The following is a 21,260-nucleotide window of genomic DNA, read 5'->3' on the forward strand; positions in this document are numbered from 1 at the left end:
TTATCCAAAATGCATTTACAGGATACACTGATTCAGAATATTAAAAGGAGATACAATGTGCTACGTTCGAATGACCAGCCACTCAGTGAGCTGGCTGCATTGTCAAGAGGCCTATTTAAAGAGCTCAGGAATTCGGAGTGTGGATGGTGAAGTAGATACAGAGTTGTGATAATGGTATACTGTACTTTTTAAACTTAAAAATATGAAAAAACACAACATAACAAAAAAATAAACCATTCCTCTCAAGGAAACATATGAGAGAAATTTTAATAAATGAAGCAAAGCCAAACTAACATTTCCTAACTGTTTTTACAACAGAAAAAAAGAAACATGATACCATATCAGCATGTTTAACAATTTTGGATCCAAAAAACTGCATTGGAGTTTCATAATTTAATAAATCAGTATGATTGAGTTCCCTGTGTCTTTTTATCTTGTAATTCTTTCTATTACAATATACATGGGAGAAAATTACTCAATTGTAATGAATTCAAAGAAACTGGAAAATTGCCCAAATACATTGTTGGTTGGCTGATCCAAAGAGACAAGTCAAAATGATGTTCTAACTTGGCAAATACCGTGCTTCTCTACTGGGTTTAATAGGATTGGGAACGTGCCTCTGCTAACTCCGTTACCTTAGATAATAGTTATAATGTACTACGGAAAATAACGAGAGGCAATTTTATTATGTGTAAATACAATTATCCCTATGATTACATGAAAAAAGTCTAAAATCTAAAACCTTTATCTGGCATGAAGTCCTTTGTAGGGGAAAACACAGAACAACTGTGTTGGAACTAGAATAAATCCTACACCGAAGAGGCGTTCCCATCCCCTGATTTAGGCAATTTATATGAAACTACGGTTTGTTTTTTTTTTTTAAGGACTTAAAAACTAAATTTCAGAAATTTTCTTTAATTAATCAACTTGAAAATTCTGGATGTTAATGAAAAATTTTTTAAAGACACGAATGTACAAAGAAAGATTCTAAGTTGCCTGGTTAAAGAAAACTGGTTGCCAGAGTAACTAAATTTTGGAGGCAATAATTTTCAAAGCTGGATCTGTCATGTTCGAAGTTTTATGCATCAAAGATTTCCACAAGCTGAAGTCACACTTCAATTTGTTTCTCATTTGTCATGCAATAAATATTAGTTTTGTGCATGCAAACTAAAGAAAAAGAAAAGAAAAGATAAACAGGAAAGCAATGGAGTGCATTTCCACTCTAATCTTCCAATTCTCTTCTATGTCTTGTTTACTAGGGTGAAGTTTGCAATACCAAGGGGTGAATTAGAAGGCTAGAGTTTGAAACTTGGCAGGAGTATTCTTTACAACTGATTATAATTAAGTCTAATAGAAGGATGGTTTAAATTTGATAGTCTTACCATATTTAGAAACAATCCAATATCTGGGAATATATTCAATGTTCTTTATCCTTACAGTTCTTTGATATTTGTATTTTATTTAGTGTCATCCACACCTCCCCATTCCATCCCAACCCAGTTATTGATGTCATTGTTTCTATATAATTTACAATACAATGCATACTTAACAAAAATAAAGCAATAAAAGAAAAGGATCAGCTCTAGCATCTACCATATGTCTTTGGGCAAGTTCCTTAGATTCTCTAAGCCTCAGTTTTGTATTGTTTTAAATCCACAAACTAAGCATAATAATATGTTTTTCTAAATAGCTCAGGAAGGGCATTGTTATGCATAGTTACATGGAACAGATAAGCGAGTGCTTGGCTAACTGCAAAAGGCTGACATATATATGTACTGTAGTATCGCTAGTGTCCTCTTTGGTAAAACAACAACAAACTATTATGCAAATCAGAGAGGAAAGATTTGTCCAGGCACTGGGGCTCACGCCTGTAATCTAGCACTTTGGGTGGTGAAGGAAGGTGGATTGCTTCAGCCTAGGAGTTCAAAACCAGTCTGGGTAACATGGCAAAACCCCATTTCCACACACAGAAGAAATTAACCAGCCACGGTGGCGTGCACCTGTAGTCCCAGCAACTTCAGAGACTGAGGTGGGAGGATCACCCGAGCCCAGGAGGTTTAAACTGCAGTGGTGGGCTTTGATCAGGCCACTGCACTCCAGCCTGGGTGACAGAGTGAGACCCTGTCTCAAAAAAAAAAAAAAAAAAAAAAAAAAGAAGAGAAATGTTTAGAGTACATTAAAGCAATCTGATGTTTTCAGGTAGAGAAGCTCAAGTTTTTGATGTCATGAAGTAGAATAAAATACTCGTAAACTGTTTACACTTACAGACACGAAAGAATGTACTGCATTTATGAGTCAAACCTTAATTTAGAATGAGACAAACCTCATATTCAGGTCTAGGATCTTCTACTAGAATTATTAGATTGAATTATCCAGAAGTAAAATAGGAAGTGTTTAAGAATCAGCAATGTTTAACAAAGGATTAAATGCAATGACTTTGGAGTCAGAAAATGTTAGTGCCATACAATGGAAATGTTCCATATCTACTCTCTCCAATATATTAGCCAATAGCTCCAAGTAGCTAGAGTAATTGAGGAACTGGATATGCAATTTTATTTCATTTTAAGTAATTTAAATTGAAATTTAAATAGCCCCATATGGTAAGTAGCTACCTTATTGGAGATGTAAACATGTTAGTTCTGCTATTTATCATTGTAATCTGGGTACACATCTTCACATTCACTGCCTCAGATTCCTCACTGGTAAAATATGGTTAGATTTGAAATTGTTCATATGTGAAAAGTTGCTAGTATAGTGCCTGGCCCTATGTAAGCTTATCCTATAACTTGTTATTAGTCACAGTAGCTCATTATTGTCAGTATAAAAATAATAGTGGTGGAGGTAGTGATGGTATAAGCAGTGTAACAGGTACAACAGGTGGTGTAAACCTGCTGCAATATTTATATATTATAAAATATATAAAATAAAATATATTATATAATACATGTTATATATAATATGTAATATATATTATATATATATTTTACAGCAGGGTTACACAAGTTTGTAAAAGTTTAGTTATCTTTTCCCCACATTTAATGAAAGACTTCAAAATCCCTCCAAAATAAGGGTATATAATCAGATTATAGTAATTTGTCACCTCAAAGTAATGATCATGAAGTCTATGGCAAATCACTTTTCTAAATAAAATATAACACTCTATGCACTATGTATCTATGAATTTTGCGAGATGAATACAAATGACTTTAAATTTTATACATTGTGTAGTAATCATTAACTTTGTTTTCTTACATTCTAATATTATAATAAAGAGAAGAAAGATGTTCAGTTAAATAGAAGACATGAATTTGTATGTTTCTGAGTCAAATGCTATTAGAAATAGACCACAGCTACAGTCAACACAACATTTTAAAGGCAGCTGCTACTTCCGTGCTTCATGTTTTATTCTGCCTTTGTCTTTGCTCTGTTTGCAAACAGTAAAGAAGGTCAAGAAGCTAAAGACAAACAGTATCCCCAAAGTACTCTGCCTACTAGCCATCCTCTGGACTTGCTAATGTATAAATATTGCTATTTCCAGCACTGGCAATAATTCTAGTTTTACCCATGAAGAATGAGACCACAGTGTTAAGTTGTTTTCACAATATCAATAAGCTCCAAAATAAAGCAAACAAAACTTTAAAAACAGTGTAAAAACAGCAAACACAAAATCACCTTAAAACCCCCCGAGTGTGCAGGGTGAAACGGAACACTTACTGTTGAACTGGCTAGGAGGGATGAATCCCAAATTCACAGATATTTAGAGATTTTGTTTTTTATAGCTTAATAAAAGGTCTACCCATGATCTAGTCTCACAAATACAAGCAATTTGTGATAATGCCATGCCAGTTGGCACATAAAAACCTTTGCTTTAAATTGTAAAAACTGGTGATATTTGAGACTACTTTAGCACAGCTTTCTAAAATCTTTTTTAATGTATACCTATATATAAGTTGCTTTACAAAGTTGCAATTATTAATGTATGTGCCATTCTATGTTCTAATGTCTCTATATATTGGTTATAGCAGTCATTATCAAATTCACTGTATGGCTTTCACAATCATTATTTAATGGTTGTAATGTACTTAAGACATTATAAAAATATTTTATGTCATTCTAGCTTATTGGAGCCAGTACTCTACAGGGGTAAGAGTTTGAGTTTTGAGAGAGACAATCCCAGTGTTGAATTCTCACTTAACCAAAAGCTAGTTGTTCTTCCTTTTTTCTTTGTTTCCTCCACTCATTAAAAAAAAAAATCTACTGAGCATTTGCCACATGAGAGATCTTGGTTGGATACCAGCAAGCATTGGACTAGAGAGACACAGGTCCTGCCTTCATGGAATTTCATGTCTTATGAAGAACATAGGAAAATAAACAGAACACAAAAAAGTATAGGATGCAATCTATGTATGTATTGCAGGGGCTGGAGGATAGAACCTGAATTTGAAGAGTTAGGGAATGCTTCTTGAAGGAAATGAAGTTTCACGTTGGTGGAAACAACGTGCAGAAGACTTAAGATGGAGAAGCATGGCAAGCACAATGATTAGGGCACGTGAGCAACACAGTATTCAGAACTGAACCTGCAGTGAGGCAGATAACGAATGGTAAAGCCATTAAGGAATATACACTTATCCTGAGAACACTAGAAAAGAAAATAATGAAACTGATGTTTTAACAAATTCCTCCAGAACTTCTTGAAATTCAAAGACATCTACAAAAGTCCTAGCCAACACTGTATCTGGTGGTAAAATATTAAATTATTTCCCCTAATGTTAGGATCAAGAAAAATATATCCATTATTGCCAATTCTGCTCACGATATTGGAGGTCAGAGGCAATGTAGGACAAGTAAAAGAAATAAAAGGTGTAAATATTGAAAGAAAGACGTAAAACTTTTTATGTTCAGCTGACACATTTTGTACATAAAAATTTCAGAATAATCTACCTACAAACTATTAAAAATGAGTGAATTTAGCAAAGTTGCTGGACACGAGATTAATATAAAAAAGTCAATTGTACATTCAAGCACTTGCCTCATACAATTCAACAATAAAATTATATTATTATAATTTTATTCCTATATATTAAAGATAATATATATGATTTTTGATGTGACTGTGTATATATTTTTGATATGACTGCATGCGTATACATATATAAATATATATATTCATCAAAATCATGAAACACCTTAAAATATCTGCAAAGCCTTTACTCTTGAAACTCCAAACCATTGCTGAGAGAAATTAAAGACCTAAATAATTGAGAGATATTTGTAGGATATATACTGATTCCCTGAATTGACTCAGATTAAGATGTTAATTCTTAAGTTATTCAACAATTTAAATAAAATCAAAATTAAATATTCAGATTTTTTGTTTGCTTAGGGAGTGGGTGTGTACATGTGCTTTTCACAAGTTTATTTTAAAATTTGTAAGAAAATGTTGATGATCTTCAATAGCAAACCCAAAACAAGAAAAGAAAGGTGGAGACTTTTACTACCAGTTTTTAAGACTTAGAATAAAGCTACAATAATTAACAACATATGGGCTGGGCGTGGTGGCTCATACCTGTAATCCTAGCATTTTGGGTGGCATCAAATAGAATAAATAGACCAGAAATAGGCCTACAAATCTATGTTTATCGGAACTGTGACAAGATGCCACTGCAATTCAGGAGAGGAACGATAGTCTTTCCAGTAAGTTATGCCGGAATTATCAGTTTTCATATGGGGGAAATGAAAATAATTTTGACTTTGAACTCATACCATATACAAAAATTAACTCAAGATAGATCAAAAATTTGCATCTCAAAGGTGTAAATAATAAAACTTCTAGAAGAAGACATAGAATAATATTTTCATGGCCTCAAAGTAGGACAGAACAGTAAAAGCACTAATCATAAAAAAATTGGTTTTCAGCAAAATTAATTACTTAATCCCTAAAACCATCAGTAAGAGAATGACCAGGAAGAAATATTTCCTATATATAGAGAGAGAGAGAATAAAACATATTTATGTGTATTTTTTTCTTCTTCTTTCATCTTCTTCTTCTCAAATTATCACTACTGTCCATCTTACAGTTTGGAGATTTTGTTCAGCACTGTGTCTTTATAATAGGTTTGGCATTAATCGAGCGTGTTTAGGGGAGTTGACAGAATAAAATCACATTAAAGAAAACTTGTTCATTATTGTAAGTAGTGAGCTATTAGATTTTGGACTTATGACCTAAAAATTCATCTTATCTCCCAAATTATAGAGGAAAGAGAAGAGATGGCAATTTACACTAAGATATTACAAAATATTTTTTTGTTTTCCAAAACATAGATATATTCCTATATGCAGCCATTTAGTACAAACTTCTCCTTAGATAATTGCTATGTTTTTATGAATCTGACTGAATGCTACGAATTTATCATACATTTAGGTTAAAATAAGAATAATTTTGAATTTATTGTATCAACACTCTCTTAGGTTTTACACTAAAATGGCCATAAAAAGGTATAAAGTTGGGAATAAATATATCTACGGGCACCCTCTTTGGATCCTAAGCCAAACTTGGACATCTTGAAATAAAATGTGTTACACGTTACCATCTGTAACTTCCAAATACGCCTTTGTGATGATGCTTCCCGCAACATTTAAAGTCTGGCAGATGTAATAACCAACATCAGATCGCTGGACATTAGTAATTGTGAGGTCACCAGTCTGGGAGACTGAAAACCGGCTGGATGACTGTGGTGGCTGATACGAGAAGAGTAGATTCTAGAACCCAGAAATTGGGATGGAGGAAAATAAAAATAGGTTGTTAGGTTCCAGTATTTTGGCATTTATACATTTACATTTAAAAACATACATATAAAAGTATACATACACATATGCATATTTATCTCTATACATACACATGCAAAAATGAGCTAAATATGCTTCATGCTTCCATCACATGCCCACATATATACACGTCCATGCACGTAAATATCTACATATGTACACATATACACATACAATGTTTAATAATCTAACCTCGTATAGGGTCATTTGAAAATTTAAGTAACTCTCAAGATTGATATATATGTTTCTATCTGTTTTTAAGCAATACTAGATATGTAAGAATAGTAACTATCACTATAGTAAAAAATGTTGACCTATTTAGCAAAACGAAGACAAAAGTCTTGCTTCACCTATATATGACTACTAGGATTATTAATCCTAAAACCTTTACTATATTCAAGAATTAAAATGTAAACAAATTCTGACAAATTAAAATCAAGGATACGATACCATTTTGGCACCACAATGAGCATTTCTGTTAGCTATCCATTGTAAAAGTTCAGTCACCTGTACCAAACTTTTAACACATATCTTGTTTTTCTTGTTAATTGGTGAGAATATCTGTTATGGATTTTCTAAAATTCATATGTTGAATTTAATTAAAAGATCATGCTTTTAGAGTTAGTGTATATGTCACATAAAATAACAGATCATGTTATTGAATTTCATGAAATAAAAAATAGTAACATTTTCCCTACCACAACAAAATTAATTCTTTTAAAAAGTTTTGGTGCCTTTTAATATACATTATTTTATAAAGGTTTAACTACTATTCCATGGATATATGTCCAATGACAACATTTTAGGGAAAAGTGAGTTGGAATATTGAACAAAACCTAAATTATTTGGAAATTTGATCCAATGTTTAAATAACTTACATGAACCATCAAAATATTACTCCTTTAAGAAGACATTCCAGTGGATTTACTATTACTGCTCCAAAGATTCCTTCTAAAATGCACTAAAATTCTTCCTGCCCTATTGAAATATTTCATTCTTTCTTGTCTATAATTTGATTTCAGCAAATTTAGTTCTTTGAGGCCAAATGGAATGTGTTAAAACCTACCAAGTTACTAGAATTCAAATAAGGGCCTATATACCATAATCAAATCAATATTTGGCTACCAAAGTGGAAGAAAAGGTGAACTTGATAGCATTCCCTACCAAATAGTAAATGCAGTCAGTAAATGACTCGTTTTTTATAAGAACACATTAGAAGCAAGACCATGAAACAAACACCCACGATTGATTCAAGCAAAATAAAACAAGGTCAGGAATAAGTGCTAAAAATGAATGAGAATTGTTTATTTATACATATCAGAAACAAGTAGAGGGAAACGCTCTGCTTTATATACTTATTTTCTGAGACAGTGTCTCGCTCTTTCACCCAGGCTGGAGTGCAGTGACGCAATCACAGCTCACTGCAGTCTCTACCTCAGGGACTCCGGTGATCCTCCTGCCCCAGCCTCCAGAGGAGCTGGGACTAGAAACACTCACCACCACGCCCCACTAGTTGTTTATTTTTAATGTTTTGTACAGATGAGGGCTCACTATATTGCCTAGGCTAGTCTCAAACTCCTGAGGTCAAGTGATCCTCCTGCCTGAGCCTCCCAAAGTGCTGAGATTACAAGCATGAGTCACTGTGCCCAGTCACGTTTTTTGTTTTACTGAAGAAGGCTAATCATTAAGAGATGAGACAAAAAGATATTTTAAACTCTTCTAAGATTTCCTGTTTATTAAACTGAAGTCCAATAATGAACTTAAGAGTTTAAAAGAGTATAAATTTCTGTATTTCAGTTTCCATACATATACAAAATTGAAGTTCATAAAAGAGAGTTAGATTTTATAGCAAATGTTGACTGCATGTGATAGTTTTCAACACATTTGAATATAACAAATTATATTTAACACACCATCTCTGTTAAAGATAATTTCATACAGGTTAATGATTCAGAAGGCAGTTCAGACTCCTGAAGCTTTCAGATAAATCACTGAATAATTATCATCTGTTTTAAATGTACATAAATCTCTTTTAATATATAATTCCAGATACCTGAATAATACAAATAATAATTAATTGGATAATATTGAGAAAAAAGTGTTTTTCTTTTTAATGTGGCCGAGCTACAAATAAAGGTAAACTTTATATACTACCTTGTGTACCAAAACTAGGCAGAGAAAATTGCTTTCAGAATTCAAGCAGTAAAGAAAATGTTGTCTTCCTTCTCATTGCTAAAATGTTCTGGGCACTCAGGGACTTCCCAGTTCTCTTAACGTGACAGCTGCATGACTAAGTAATATGTTGGTTTCTCTTCTCATACATTGTGGCAACCATCTTTGCTGATTTAAAAAAAAATTAGGAAAAGGGTGTACCTGACTCCCCTCTCTCCTCCAAAAAATAGCTGGTTGAGGATTTCCAGTTGCTTCACACTGAAAAGTTACAGTCCGTCCCAAGGCAACAACCTGGTCACGGGGTTTCACGACAAAATGTGGAGGTTCTAAAGGAGATGAAACAAATTACACTGAATTAAAAGCACGTAGTTATTGTCCTAATTGAGACAATCACTTATATTCTAAGTGCTGCTGTTATTTTATACAGCATGTTATGTAAAACAGTAATGATATACCAATTCTTGTCCTTAATTTGAAACTAAAATGTTAAGTTCATGGTTAGAGAATGAAACCGAGTTGTTATATGAAGTTTTTTATTACCTGACCTTCTAAGATTAACCCACATATTGAAAAGAATTCTAAAGCTACAATTTGACCCTATACATTCTAAGTATACCTGAATTTTTTATGAATAAATATTATCTTTTCTCCTTTAGAGCTGCTTAAAGGTGAATGAGTTTTAATCATACACACAAGGATCTCCTGATGCAGGAAGGTCTTAAAATTACTGTAACTCAAAATCTCCTGAAATGCTACCATGCAAATTATAACCATTTAAAATCTTCAGTCCAATTATTTGAATAGAAATGAATTTAAAGCAAGAGTGGAGTGAAATGCCTCTTTCATTGACATAGGCAAGGGCATGTTCAAACAGAATATATATGGAAATGAGGGCAAATTTGAAACATCTGCTCATCCTGACATTATACATACTGCCGGCTTTGTCCAAACTGTTTGATTTAGACCGATTTAAATGGCTACTTCATCCAGCAGTAAATAGTGTCAGAAAATTGTGTCAATTACATTGAATTCAATGGTAGCTGAAAACGTTAGGTGTGCTGATGGAGTCACTTCTGGAAAAAAAAAAAGGTATTTGCTTTTGGGCTGAGCTTTGGGCTTGGAAAAATGTGCACAGAATGTAAATCTTTTTACCTACTGTTTACACTTTTCAAATCCATTTCTTATCAGCTGTCTGAAACACCTAATTATTCTCCTCTCTTGTCTCAGTTTCAATTGAAGTGCACAAATGCTTCAAGCGACATTTAATAGTTTCTGCAGGACAGGGTTTGTCTGCTCTACTTTTTAAGACTTTTACACTATTTCTAACCTTCTCTTTAAAAGTATGTTGAGTTACTTAAATCAATCACTTAGGGAAACTCCTTAATGTGAATACGAATCAAATTATATTCACATTATGTTCACAAATGTCAGCAGTCTGCTCACAAGAGTATAATTTCTTTGCTAATGAAGGTCAGTATTGGAAAAGATACTTTTCTTTGACTTACAATTTCTTGGTCAGTTGCATCTAATATACAGATATATGTAAAATATATTTTAATATATATAAAATGTATAAAGTTATAGATTTTATAAATTTATAAATTTTAATAAAATAGCTGAAATGTCCCTAAATCTGGGTATTTGAATTTACAGGTCATAAAGAAATGTTAAAAGCTACTTAATATGCATATTAAAAACATGTATATATTTCAAATATAAAGCCCCTTTAAAAAAAAGTACATGTAAAACGACTTGATGATTGCATGGTGGCAAAATTGAAGAAAGTAATTAGAACTCCTAGCTTCTAGATTAGTGTTCCTTTTTCTATACTCTTTTTTTTTTAAATTGAGGTTTAGTAGAAATTATAACATTTGACTAGAAAATTATAGGAGACCTGAAAAATCAGGTCAAAGGCTTTCAAACATCCTCTAACTTATAGGGAAGAAAATACAAAGTTAGGAAACATAGTTTAAGTTCAATTTGGTAACACTGAAGTTCTAGCTTATAATTTTTTCAAAACTGTGATTGTAATTGAATGGCTTACTCATGAATTTAGCAAACACTATCATTACCCAGGTATAATAATAGGCAAGTGCATCACTGCTCAGGGATTTTCCTCCAGCACAAATCCATACAGGAGCATTCTATTCCTTAATCAAGGGCTGGAATAATTGATGTCAAAATCAGACCAAGAAATTGAAAGGATTGACTGGATAATAAACTAAATTCAGACTGGAGTTTGGTTTGCTTCAGCAAAAGAAATCCAAGTGATTAATTAGATGAGGGGGAGAATATGACTTTCCAATATGCAAGGAATTTGAGTAGGAAAATATAAATGTTCAAACCACTTAGTTAAGTAAAAAACTTCGGGTGGTCTCTTTCCTAAATCTCAGAAGCATGTTTAAGAATGTGTGCCAGAATCTATGTTTCTTTTATAAAATGCCAGTTCTCCTCAAACCTCAAAGACTTACTTGAGAACAAGGAATACAAACCCTTATGCTAACTACATTCATCCTGAAGCAATCCTTCCACACAGGATATTTGCCTGGAAACAAATTTACTGTATTTTGTAGGCATATTCTGAAGCCAACATCAACAGTGACATCAGCCACAAGATATGTCTTAGAAACATAACTTTTAAAAACCCTCTTCTACATGTGTTTTTAAGTATCAGTTGTAGTAGATATATCTCTAAGAAAAAAAATTTAATGACCTAAATATGCTTCTATCTATCCATCTGTCATTGTTATCTATCTATTTAGAGTGAGAAGGTCATTCATTAAATGTGCCCACTTAATGTTTATGATGAAAGTTTGGAATGTTTTTTGAAAGCTACAATTTTAATTTAAATTTGCCGTAATCAAAAATACGTAATCATGTTACCAAGATCATTTATGTTCAGGGATGAAAATTTGGAAAATTAGACAAAAGGGAAGAAGAGAAAACCTACCCATACATCTGCCACAGAAATTGGGTCATACCAATAAAAAATCATTTTAAGGACTGTTTAATAAACAATAAGCAAATTACCTTTAATTACTGAACCAATCTCAGTTGTTTTAAATTTAGATTATTTCTAATTTTCACTGTTAAAAATAATGGTAATATTAACATCCTTCTGACAAGTATAATCAAAATTAGTTGCTAGCTGTAGAGTTACAAGGTCTGAAAATAGGCAAAGATCCAGGATGTATTAACAAGTATAGCTAAACCATGCTCAGGAATGTTTTGAATCAGCTAATACTTTCACTCACAGTCTACAAATAGCTTTTTCTCCCAACCTCACAAACATCGAGCATTAACATCTTTGCCAAACTAACAACAGATTCTCCTCCTAATTAACAATTTTCGATTCGAAATGTTAAACATTTTTCTTCACACTACCTTGTCATTGGTATCTGATTTGTTGTGGATATTGTGCTCATGAACTCAGATTTTCTTTCTGATTTCTAAGAACTGTTGATAGGCTACAATTTCAGCCATTTCTCCTATATGTTGCAAATATATTTTCCCATTTTATTAATAGTCTTTCTAGTCTATTTAGGTATTTTTGTTATTGTATCAATAAAATTATACAATATAGATTATATAATACATAATAAATTATATAAATATTCAACTTAATTATCATCCTGTGCTTTTATATCTTCATTATTTTATGTTTATATATCATCCTTTACATGTATTTTTGTAAGGTAGCACATAAAAACCTATTTTTTCAAATCCAGATATTACATTATTATTGAACAATCCATCCTATCTGTATTAATATGAAAAGTCACTTTTATAATATTATTGGAATTTTTTGTTTTTTTCTTTTTCTGAGGCAGGGTCTCACTGTGTCGCCCAGGCTGGAGTGCAGTGGTGCCATCTAGGTTCACTGCAACCTCTGCCTCCCAGGTTCAAGCGATTCTCCTGCCTCAGCCTCCCAGGTAGCTGGGATTATAGGCGTGCACCGCCATGCCTAATTTTTGTATTTTTTGGTAGAGACGGGGTTCTGCAATGTTGGACATGTTGCTCTTGAACTCTTGGCCTCAAATGATTCAACCACCTCAGCCTCCCAAAGTGCTGGGATTACAGGCGTGAGCCACCATGCCAGACCTATTGTAACTTTTTAACTTAAAAACAGTGAGAGAGAGTCTTTGGGGTCAAAGTTATTCTCTGGCATACTCTTTTGCATATTCATGTAAAATTATCTAAAAATTGCTTTCTAGTGACCTTATAAAATGATTGGACCTTCCTCCAAGGTAAGCACTTAGAAACTTGGTGGCTCATTTATTTATATGGGGAGAAATGTTTATCAAAGTACATTTTGATAAACTTTGGACACATCTTGGGATTATTTCCTACACAAAATGAAATGAATCTGACACACAGAAATGAAAACGAGTGCAAACAGTCCTAAGTGCAAGGCTATTACTCAAACAGGACTTATTTAATGACTGTTATAGAGCAATAGTTATAAAAACTCAGATAGACAAATGTGAATTCACAAATATATTTTGAACCAAAAGAACCTAAATCATTCTCTGCATGTATTTTTGTTTAATCTTGCGATATATAAATTGGAACAGTACTTAACCAAGATACAATCCTATCACTTATTTCGGGAGAGAAGAAATAAAAGGATGCAGATCACACAACATTTAATTTAATAAGATATAAAGTTAGCAACCCCATTACCTTCACTCTTTGTCACAGTTACCCATACTTCCTGCAGACTTTACTCTGTGCAGTCTGTCTTTGTGGCCAATGACAAGTGAAACATGGAGGCTGATTGGTTGAAGGACATGGAAGGGTATGGATGGAAAGGGGAAGAGAAGTTCCAGTCACAGTGACACGGTGATTAGAAGATGGCCAATAAAATGTCAACTTACCAGACCCAACTAAAACAAAACAAAAAAAGAAAACATGGAATAAATAAAAATAAGGAAACATAAAATGAAACAGAAAAGTAATAAGATTTGACTTAACAATGATTCTTCTTTTAAGATAAAGAACATGTTAATATTTGAATATATGGCTCACACTGCCCATGAATGAATATTTGTTAGCATTTTAGGTATAATCATGAATAATTTAAGAAAAATAGAAATGAAGCTTAAATTCTCTACTATGATTAAATGGCAGAGCTACAATGGATGAGAGCTATAAAATTATAAAACATTTAAAAATAACTTTACATGTTGCTACCAGATGACAGGTTAGAGAACTAATATGTAATGGGCTTAAAAACATTATAAATCTTAGCTGCTAAAACTACACAGAAACCAAAAATTGAGCATTTTGGAAAAAAGAACGTTACATCCCACAACTCATCATCAGTTCAATTTTTAAAAGGTGTATCCTGCCAACAGTATTCTATGAAACTGAAATCCATGCTTCTCATACTCAAATAAGCATGAGTCACCCTGAGAGCTGGTTAAGATACAGATTACGATTCTACAGATTAGGGGTGTGACCGGAGATTTTGCATTTCTAACAAGCATCCAAGTTTTGCTGGCCTATGACCATAAATTGAATAGCAAGCCTTTAAAAAGGTGTTGCATTTAAATTCTTGCATATTTTTTAACTGAGATAGTGCATAGAAAAAAGTGAATAAATTATGAGAACTAAGAAAACTTTATAATCTTATCTATAAATCATAATTACATTTTCTGTTTTTAATGTTGAAACATTAGGCATCTTAATAGAGAAAGCTCAAATAATATATATTTAAAATACTGGAAATGGTTATTTTGTTTCTATTTTATAAGCTAATATAATTACTGTCATGTCAAATGCAGAACTTTTTCATAATAGTCCCAGTAGAAATCTACAATATATTTTACTCAAATAAATAACTTGAATAGCTTTCAGCAAATCAAAATTAATTAGACCTGATACATACTCCTATAGTTTAAATAAATGCTAAAGAATGTTGTTGTTAAGTGGTACAGTTATAAAACAAAGATAAAATTTCTCTTGCATACTTTTGTACCATACACAAAATTTAAAGGCAATTTAGAACCGTTTTTAATTCACACATTCCCTTCAACAGGAGTAAAATAATGTCTTTATTTTTCATTACAGAGAAAAAAAAAACTAAGCATAATTTTTCACTCACTCAAGTTAGAAAAGTTAAAAAGAAACTTTCTCATTTACACAGGCTTAATGTTTATTATAGCATCTCCAGTTATGCCACCCAGACTCAAAAACACAGAATGGATAGAACGTGGTTACATTTCTTGACACTTTACAGATGATGTGTTTTAAATGACAGTAAGAAATATTCAGGCACTACAAAAGAGAGGACCTGACAAACTGTAACAACAGAATTTTGCTTTGAGATAACAAAAAGTTACAGGATTATCTTTTGGATTAATCTGTGAAAATAAATTTGATCCCATTAGACTGAAGCAGTTAAAATAAATCCTTAAAGTCAGAAAAGTAGAGAAATGATTCCTAAATGTTTTCATGTACTTTCAGCAATTTAAAATTCCTAAAACATTTCAAAAATGTATGTTAAAAACAACAAAAAAATTATTGGAAATTACCTAATTTAAAATTTTTAAAGCGCCCTTTTCTTGCTTGTAGTTTGTACTAGCAGTCAACCCACAGGAGTAGAATCCTTTTATTAATTAAAATCAATGGGTTTAAGAACTTTAGACTAATGTAATTTGCATATCACATCAATGACAGATGATAATTGAAAAATATTTTAGGCCAGGCGCGGTGGCTCACGCCTGTAATCCCAGCACTTTGGGAGGCCGAGGCAGGCACATCACGAGGTCAGGAGATTGAGACCATCTTGGCTAACACAGTGAAACCCCATCTCTACTAAAATTACAAAAAATTAGTTGGGCGTGGTGGCGCACACCTGTAGTCCCAGCTACTTGGGAGGCTGAGGCAGGGGAATCGCTTGAACCCGGGAGGCGGAGGTTGCAGTGAGCCAGGATTGCACCACTGCACTCCAGCCTGGGGGACAAAGCAAGACTCTGCCTAAAAAAAAAAAAAAAAAAGAAAAGAAAAGAAAAAAAGAAAAACATTTTATAGCCTATTAAGGATCTTAAAAGTTATCTAATAACATAATGTAACATAGAAGCTTCTAAAACATCAGAGGTTTTGGAGAGGAGTCTATCTTGAATGGTCATTAAGTTTTTAACAACTCTGATTATCAAGAAATGAATCCTCTTACCTAAAGGAAAGACTGTCTGTTCAGAATTTAACCCCCCTTTCATTTGTTCTACCTTCAATAAACAAATAGAAGTCACTAATATGGACTATACAAAATCCTTTCACTCACTTGAAAAAAATTACCATCCCTAACTTTCTCTGCTAAAGAATAAATTATAGGAATTTATTTAAGTTTTCCCCATATTTCTCCTTTCTCTACACTTCTCCAAAGGTCAGGTAAAAGGATTTCCTTTCCATACAGAGAATATGGTCCTTTCTATGAAACAGGCAGATTTTAATTATTGTCCTATTGGACATGGCACAAAGAATCAGAAAAAAAAAAAAAAAAAAAAAAAAAAAAAAGCAGAGTAACTTGGAACCTGTTCATTCATTATATTCTAACATTCAACATTTATGGGAGGCTGCACTCCAACCCTTCTCATGGCCTTTCTCAACTTCATTCCTTTCTGCTTTTAAGGTTGCAGGCGCCTGTATCCCAAGTCCCTTTCCTTGCTAAGAGAGGAGAAAAGCCTGTCCGTTTCTGTCTCTAACAAAACTATAAAATGTGGGCACTGAAAGTGACCTTAGAACTTACAGTCCAATCTTATTTTGCATGAGAAAACAGAAAACCTAAATTGTTAAAGAACTTTCTCAAAGTCACAGGCGGTTCACCATAGACTGACTTCTAGGCCTCCTGACAATATCCAACTCTCTGTACAAATTTTCTTACTGGTCAATCAGTTACTAGTGAAGAATATGCAATAGGATACAAAATACATTTGATTTTAGAAGAATATGCAATAGGATACAAAATACGTTTTATTTTAGAAGAATACACAATAGGATACAAAATAGGTTTGATTTTACATTTAAACTGCCACAAATAGTTGTTTAACTTAAAATCATTACTACCAAAATCATTACTACATGCATATACATAAACTAGTCTTAAAGAATTCTTCATGATGGTAAAAATATTTTAAGAATATTCAGCTAGAGTTTTAAAAAGACCTGGAAACTAACAGGTAATAACACAGACTTAATGCTGCTAGAAAAATTTATTTTTGCAATTAAAAAGTACTGCAATTATTTTTAAGGGTAAATCAATTTTAATTGTTTCATCACTTGAAATCTTTATATGTTGAACAAAATATCCATCTTTTTTGAAACATCAAAACAGTATATTTTGACAAGAATCCCCCCTTTGTCTCTGTCACACACACACACACACACACACACACACACAGTCACTACCATTTAGAATAAAATACTTTCTTCCTTTATGAATGTGATATCATAGTGTTCTAAATTATTTATTTGTTTTGAAATCTTTTGTATACTAAGAATATACATTCCTCAGACAGTAATCTTTAGGTATAAATAAGATAAGAACAGAGAAAGGAAGTCAAAGAAAGGAAGGAAGGAAATAAAGGAAAGACGGAGGGAGGGAGGCAGGGAGGGAGGGAGGGAAGGAGGAAGAAGATTCCTCTTTTATCTTCTATCTGCTTGTTACATTCAGGAGACATGTGTATGAGTCAGAAAGATGATAAATGTTTGGAAAAACATTATACAGAGTTTGGAGGAAAAGACCTTTTTCATCTAAAGAAAATAAGTTAGTTGAATAGATACTTAAGAAGTCTTCAGATTATGTCTAATAAGTATGGGGACCAGCCAATTTTTATAACTACCAAGGCCAGAAGAAAAGATGATAATGGGCCTAAATAATAGCATGAACAATGTAAAGAAAGTCTAGAAACGAAGCAGTTAACAGAAAAGGTCACTGAACCATGAATTGGTTGCCAACTATGATGTCTCTAGAGGTCTTTTAAAATAGGATTTATTTCCATTAGGCCACAACAGTTTAGATATAACCGTGTCTGGCAGAGGAACAGAGAAATTGAATCTTAAAGTGCTTTCTGTGCTATGATTTCAATTGTATGGACATTCAGAAACATTTAATTTTAAAAAAATATAATGACTGAAGATTGCTACAGTATTTAGGCCTAAAATAACTTAAGTATTACAAACTCCTAGATTGACTCTATAGAATATGTTATTGTAAAGTGAATGTATCTACAATAGGACCAATCCTATTAGTAAATATCAGAGAACAGCTGCTTTTTTTATGGGCTATAAATGAAATCATCTCAACTATGGAATTCTCCTGCTAATTCATAGATATAAGTTTTCACTGCTAGTAGCTAAATTCTAATGAATCCTTAAACTGAGGTGATTTTTCCCCCATTCTCATCTATAGTACTTTTTGAATGCAGAGCTCAGTTAACACATCTGATGCACTAGAATTGTAAACACCACATTCCAGAGAATATGAATGGAGTAAGGTAGTGAGTTAAATAAAAACTTTTGGAAGAAACACATTTCTGTTCAAATACAAGAGCCCAAATTCTCAAGTAGTAAAGCTATCTATATTTGAATTGACAAAATCCAGTCACTGGTATGTTGGAAAAATTATATACATAGATACTCATGAATGACAATATCTCTAACAATTAAAAACTCTCAGGATATTTTAATACTAGGTACGATTTCTTTTGGGGGAAAAGATTGAGTTTAACTTAAAAGCCTGTCATTATGTCTTTCAACTTTTAAGACATAAAAATAAAGAGATAAAGGAGGCCATTTTTAGAATATATTTAATGGATACATAAAATACTATGAACTTTTCACCTCCACTTAAATATCTCTCATTATTCTGTAGAACAATGGTTCTGGAGACAATTTTTGCTGTCACAACTGATGTGGGGAAGAAGGTGAAGGCTGAGAGCTACTAGCATTTAGTGGACAGAGGCCAATGATAGCGATAAACATCCTACAAGGCCCAAGACAACCTCCCCAAAACAAAGAATGATGTAGCACAAAATGTCAACAGTGCCAGGATTCAGAAGCCCAGCTGTAGATGAGCTATTCAACTTAAAGCTTATCAGAACACTAACATATATTTATTTCACCCCATATATACAAAGTACCTTGCACAATGCCTGACATATCACAGGTACTCAGAAAAGGTTAGTACTCTTGCTCTTATTCTTCCTTTCTAAAAATATTGTTACTTTCCCCAAAAGCAGTTAATACACGTTGGTAGTTACTTGTCTACTAAGGAATCCACAATTCAAATGCAAGTACACAGCAATCTATGACAATGTGCACGTCACCCAACACATATCTTAGGACTTTTTTGATGGTAATATTCCCTAGGTCCACTTAGAAAGCCAGAAACCTACATCTTTCCTGTCTTTCCTCCTGGAAATACACAATCAACCACAAATTCCACAGTGTTTATACTATAACCATTTATCCAATCCATCTACCTCCTTCTATCTTTATTGCCACCATTCTGGCCCAAGCTATCCAACAGCACTCACCTGAACTACTATTTTGGTCTTTTCCAGTCCAATCTTATGATGTAGCCAGAGGGATTAAAACAAAATAAAAGGCCAGGGGCAGTGGCTCATGTGCTTAACACTGTAATCCTAACACTTTGGGAGGCTGAGGCGGGTGGATCACTTTGAGGTCAGGAGTTCGAAACCAGTCTGGCCAACATGGGGAAACCCCATCCCTACCAAAAATACAAAAAAAAAAAAAAAAAAAAAAATTAGCCAGGCGTGGTGGTGGGTGCCTGTAAGTCCAGCTACTTGGGAGGCTGAGGTAGGAGAATTGCTTGAACCTGGGAGGCAGAGGTTGCAGTGAGTCGAGATTATGCCACTGTGCTCCAGCCTGGGTGACAGAGCAAGACTCCGTCTCAAAGTAATAATAATAATAATATAATTACACTTTGTTTTCGTGTTTTGTTTATTGCTTCAAGTCCTTCAGCAAGGTCCCATTACTTTTAAAATAGAAAACGAAATTCTTAATGTGGCCTTGCTGTGTAACAATTCAGTGTCAGGCCGGGCGCGGTGGCTCAAGCCTGTAATCCCAGCACTTTGGGAGGCCGAGACGGGCGGATCACGAGGTCAGGAGATCGAGACCATCCTGGCGAACACGGTGAAACCCCGTCTCTACTAAAAAATACAAAAAACTAGCCGGGCGACGAGGCGGGCGCCTGTAGTCCCAGCTCCTCGGGAGGCTGAGACAGGAGAATGGCGTGAACCCGGGAGGCGGAGCTTGCAGTGAGCTGAGATCCGGCCACTCACTCCAGCCTGGGCGACAGAGCGAGACTCCGTCAAAAAAAAAAAAAAAAAAAAAAAAACAATTCAGTGTCTTCTCATATCACCTCTTCTCCCTCTCCTTGACCTCGCCCTACCGGCTTTCCTTCAGCCCTTGGGTACACCACACCCCCTGTTGCCTCTAGTTCTGTTTATACTATACCCTGGGATCTTCCCCCTTCACCCATATAATTACTATTCAGTATTTAGAGCTCAGTTAAAAAAAATACTTTTTCAAGAAATTACCTCTAAATTTGAACTAAATCATATCAGAATGCTATGTATTTTCATAGCAACCTTAATTTGCCTCTCAGAGCACATATTATAGTTAAAATGATACATTTGTATGATTGTTTTATGTTTCTCTGAAATTAGCCTGTGTGCTCCACGTGAGCAAGTATTTGCTCATTTTTTTGCCATTATTTCTCTAGAACTTCTCAAGGTGATGCTGTTACTCCCATTTTCAATACCGGTTGAAAGGTGGAAGAAATGACAGTAATGTGCCAATAGCCCAGTTGAAAGCACTTAGTGCTATCTTTAAGAGTCCATTTTTCATACATTTTCCACTGACACTATAGATATTTGTGTGTATCTCTCTCTTCTTCACTAGGCTATAATGAGCTCTGTGAAGATGGGATCCACATCGTATTTATCTGTACATCCTTCATAGTACCCAGCAGACTGTTTTGTACACAGAAGGTGCTCAAGAATTGGTTTATCTGAAAACTGGAAGTCTATCTTTAAATGGCGTATTTCACGGAGGGTCCAGAGTTAAGGTACATGAGGACGTAATGATAACATTGCTCAACTGGTAGTTAAACAACTTTGGATCAAGATTCTCTCCAAAAGGCATCAAGCCTGTGATCCTGCATAAATTACAAAAACATTCTCCATCTCAGTTTAATAGTAAGAAGGCATTGGTCTTAGCTAACTGTGTGTCAGATC

General features: G+C 33.7%; 1 protein-coding gene across 5 annotated transcripts in view; it reads right to left on the reverse strand.

Annotated features, from left to right (window-relative positions):
• The window catches only part of ROBO1 (roundabout guidance receptor 1), a 1,191,260-nt gene that overhangs the window by 75,647 nt on the left and 1,094,353 nt on the right, over positions 1-21,260 (reverse strand). For all 5 annotated transcript variants that reach the window (XM_030939682.1, XM_010368545.2, XM_010368544.2 and 2 more), the window contains 3 exons: positions 13,875-13,883; positions 9,199-9,323; positions 6,588-6,759 (listed from right to left, as the gene is read on the reverse strand). In XM_030939682.1, the coding sequence (XP_030795542.1) occupies positions 6,588-6,759; positions 9,199-9,323; positions 13,875-13,883 (306 nt within the window). The remainder of the gene's footprint in view (positions 1-6,587; positions 6,760-9,198; positions 9,324-13,874; positions 13,884-21,260) is intronic.

This window comes from Rhinopithecus roxellana, chromosome 1 (genome assembly GCF_007565055.1).
Source record: "Rhinopithecus roxellana isolate Shanxi Qingling chromosome 1, ASM756505v1, whole genome shotgun sequence".
Classification (NCBI taxonomy): domain Eukaryota; kingdom Metazoa; phylum Chordata; class Mammalia; order Primates; family Cercopithecidae; genus Rhinopithecus; species Rhinopithecus roxellana.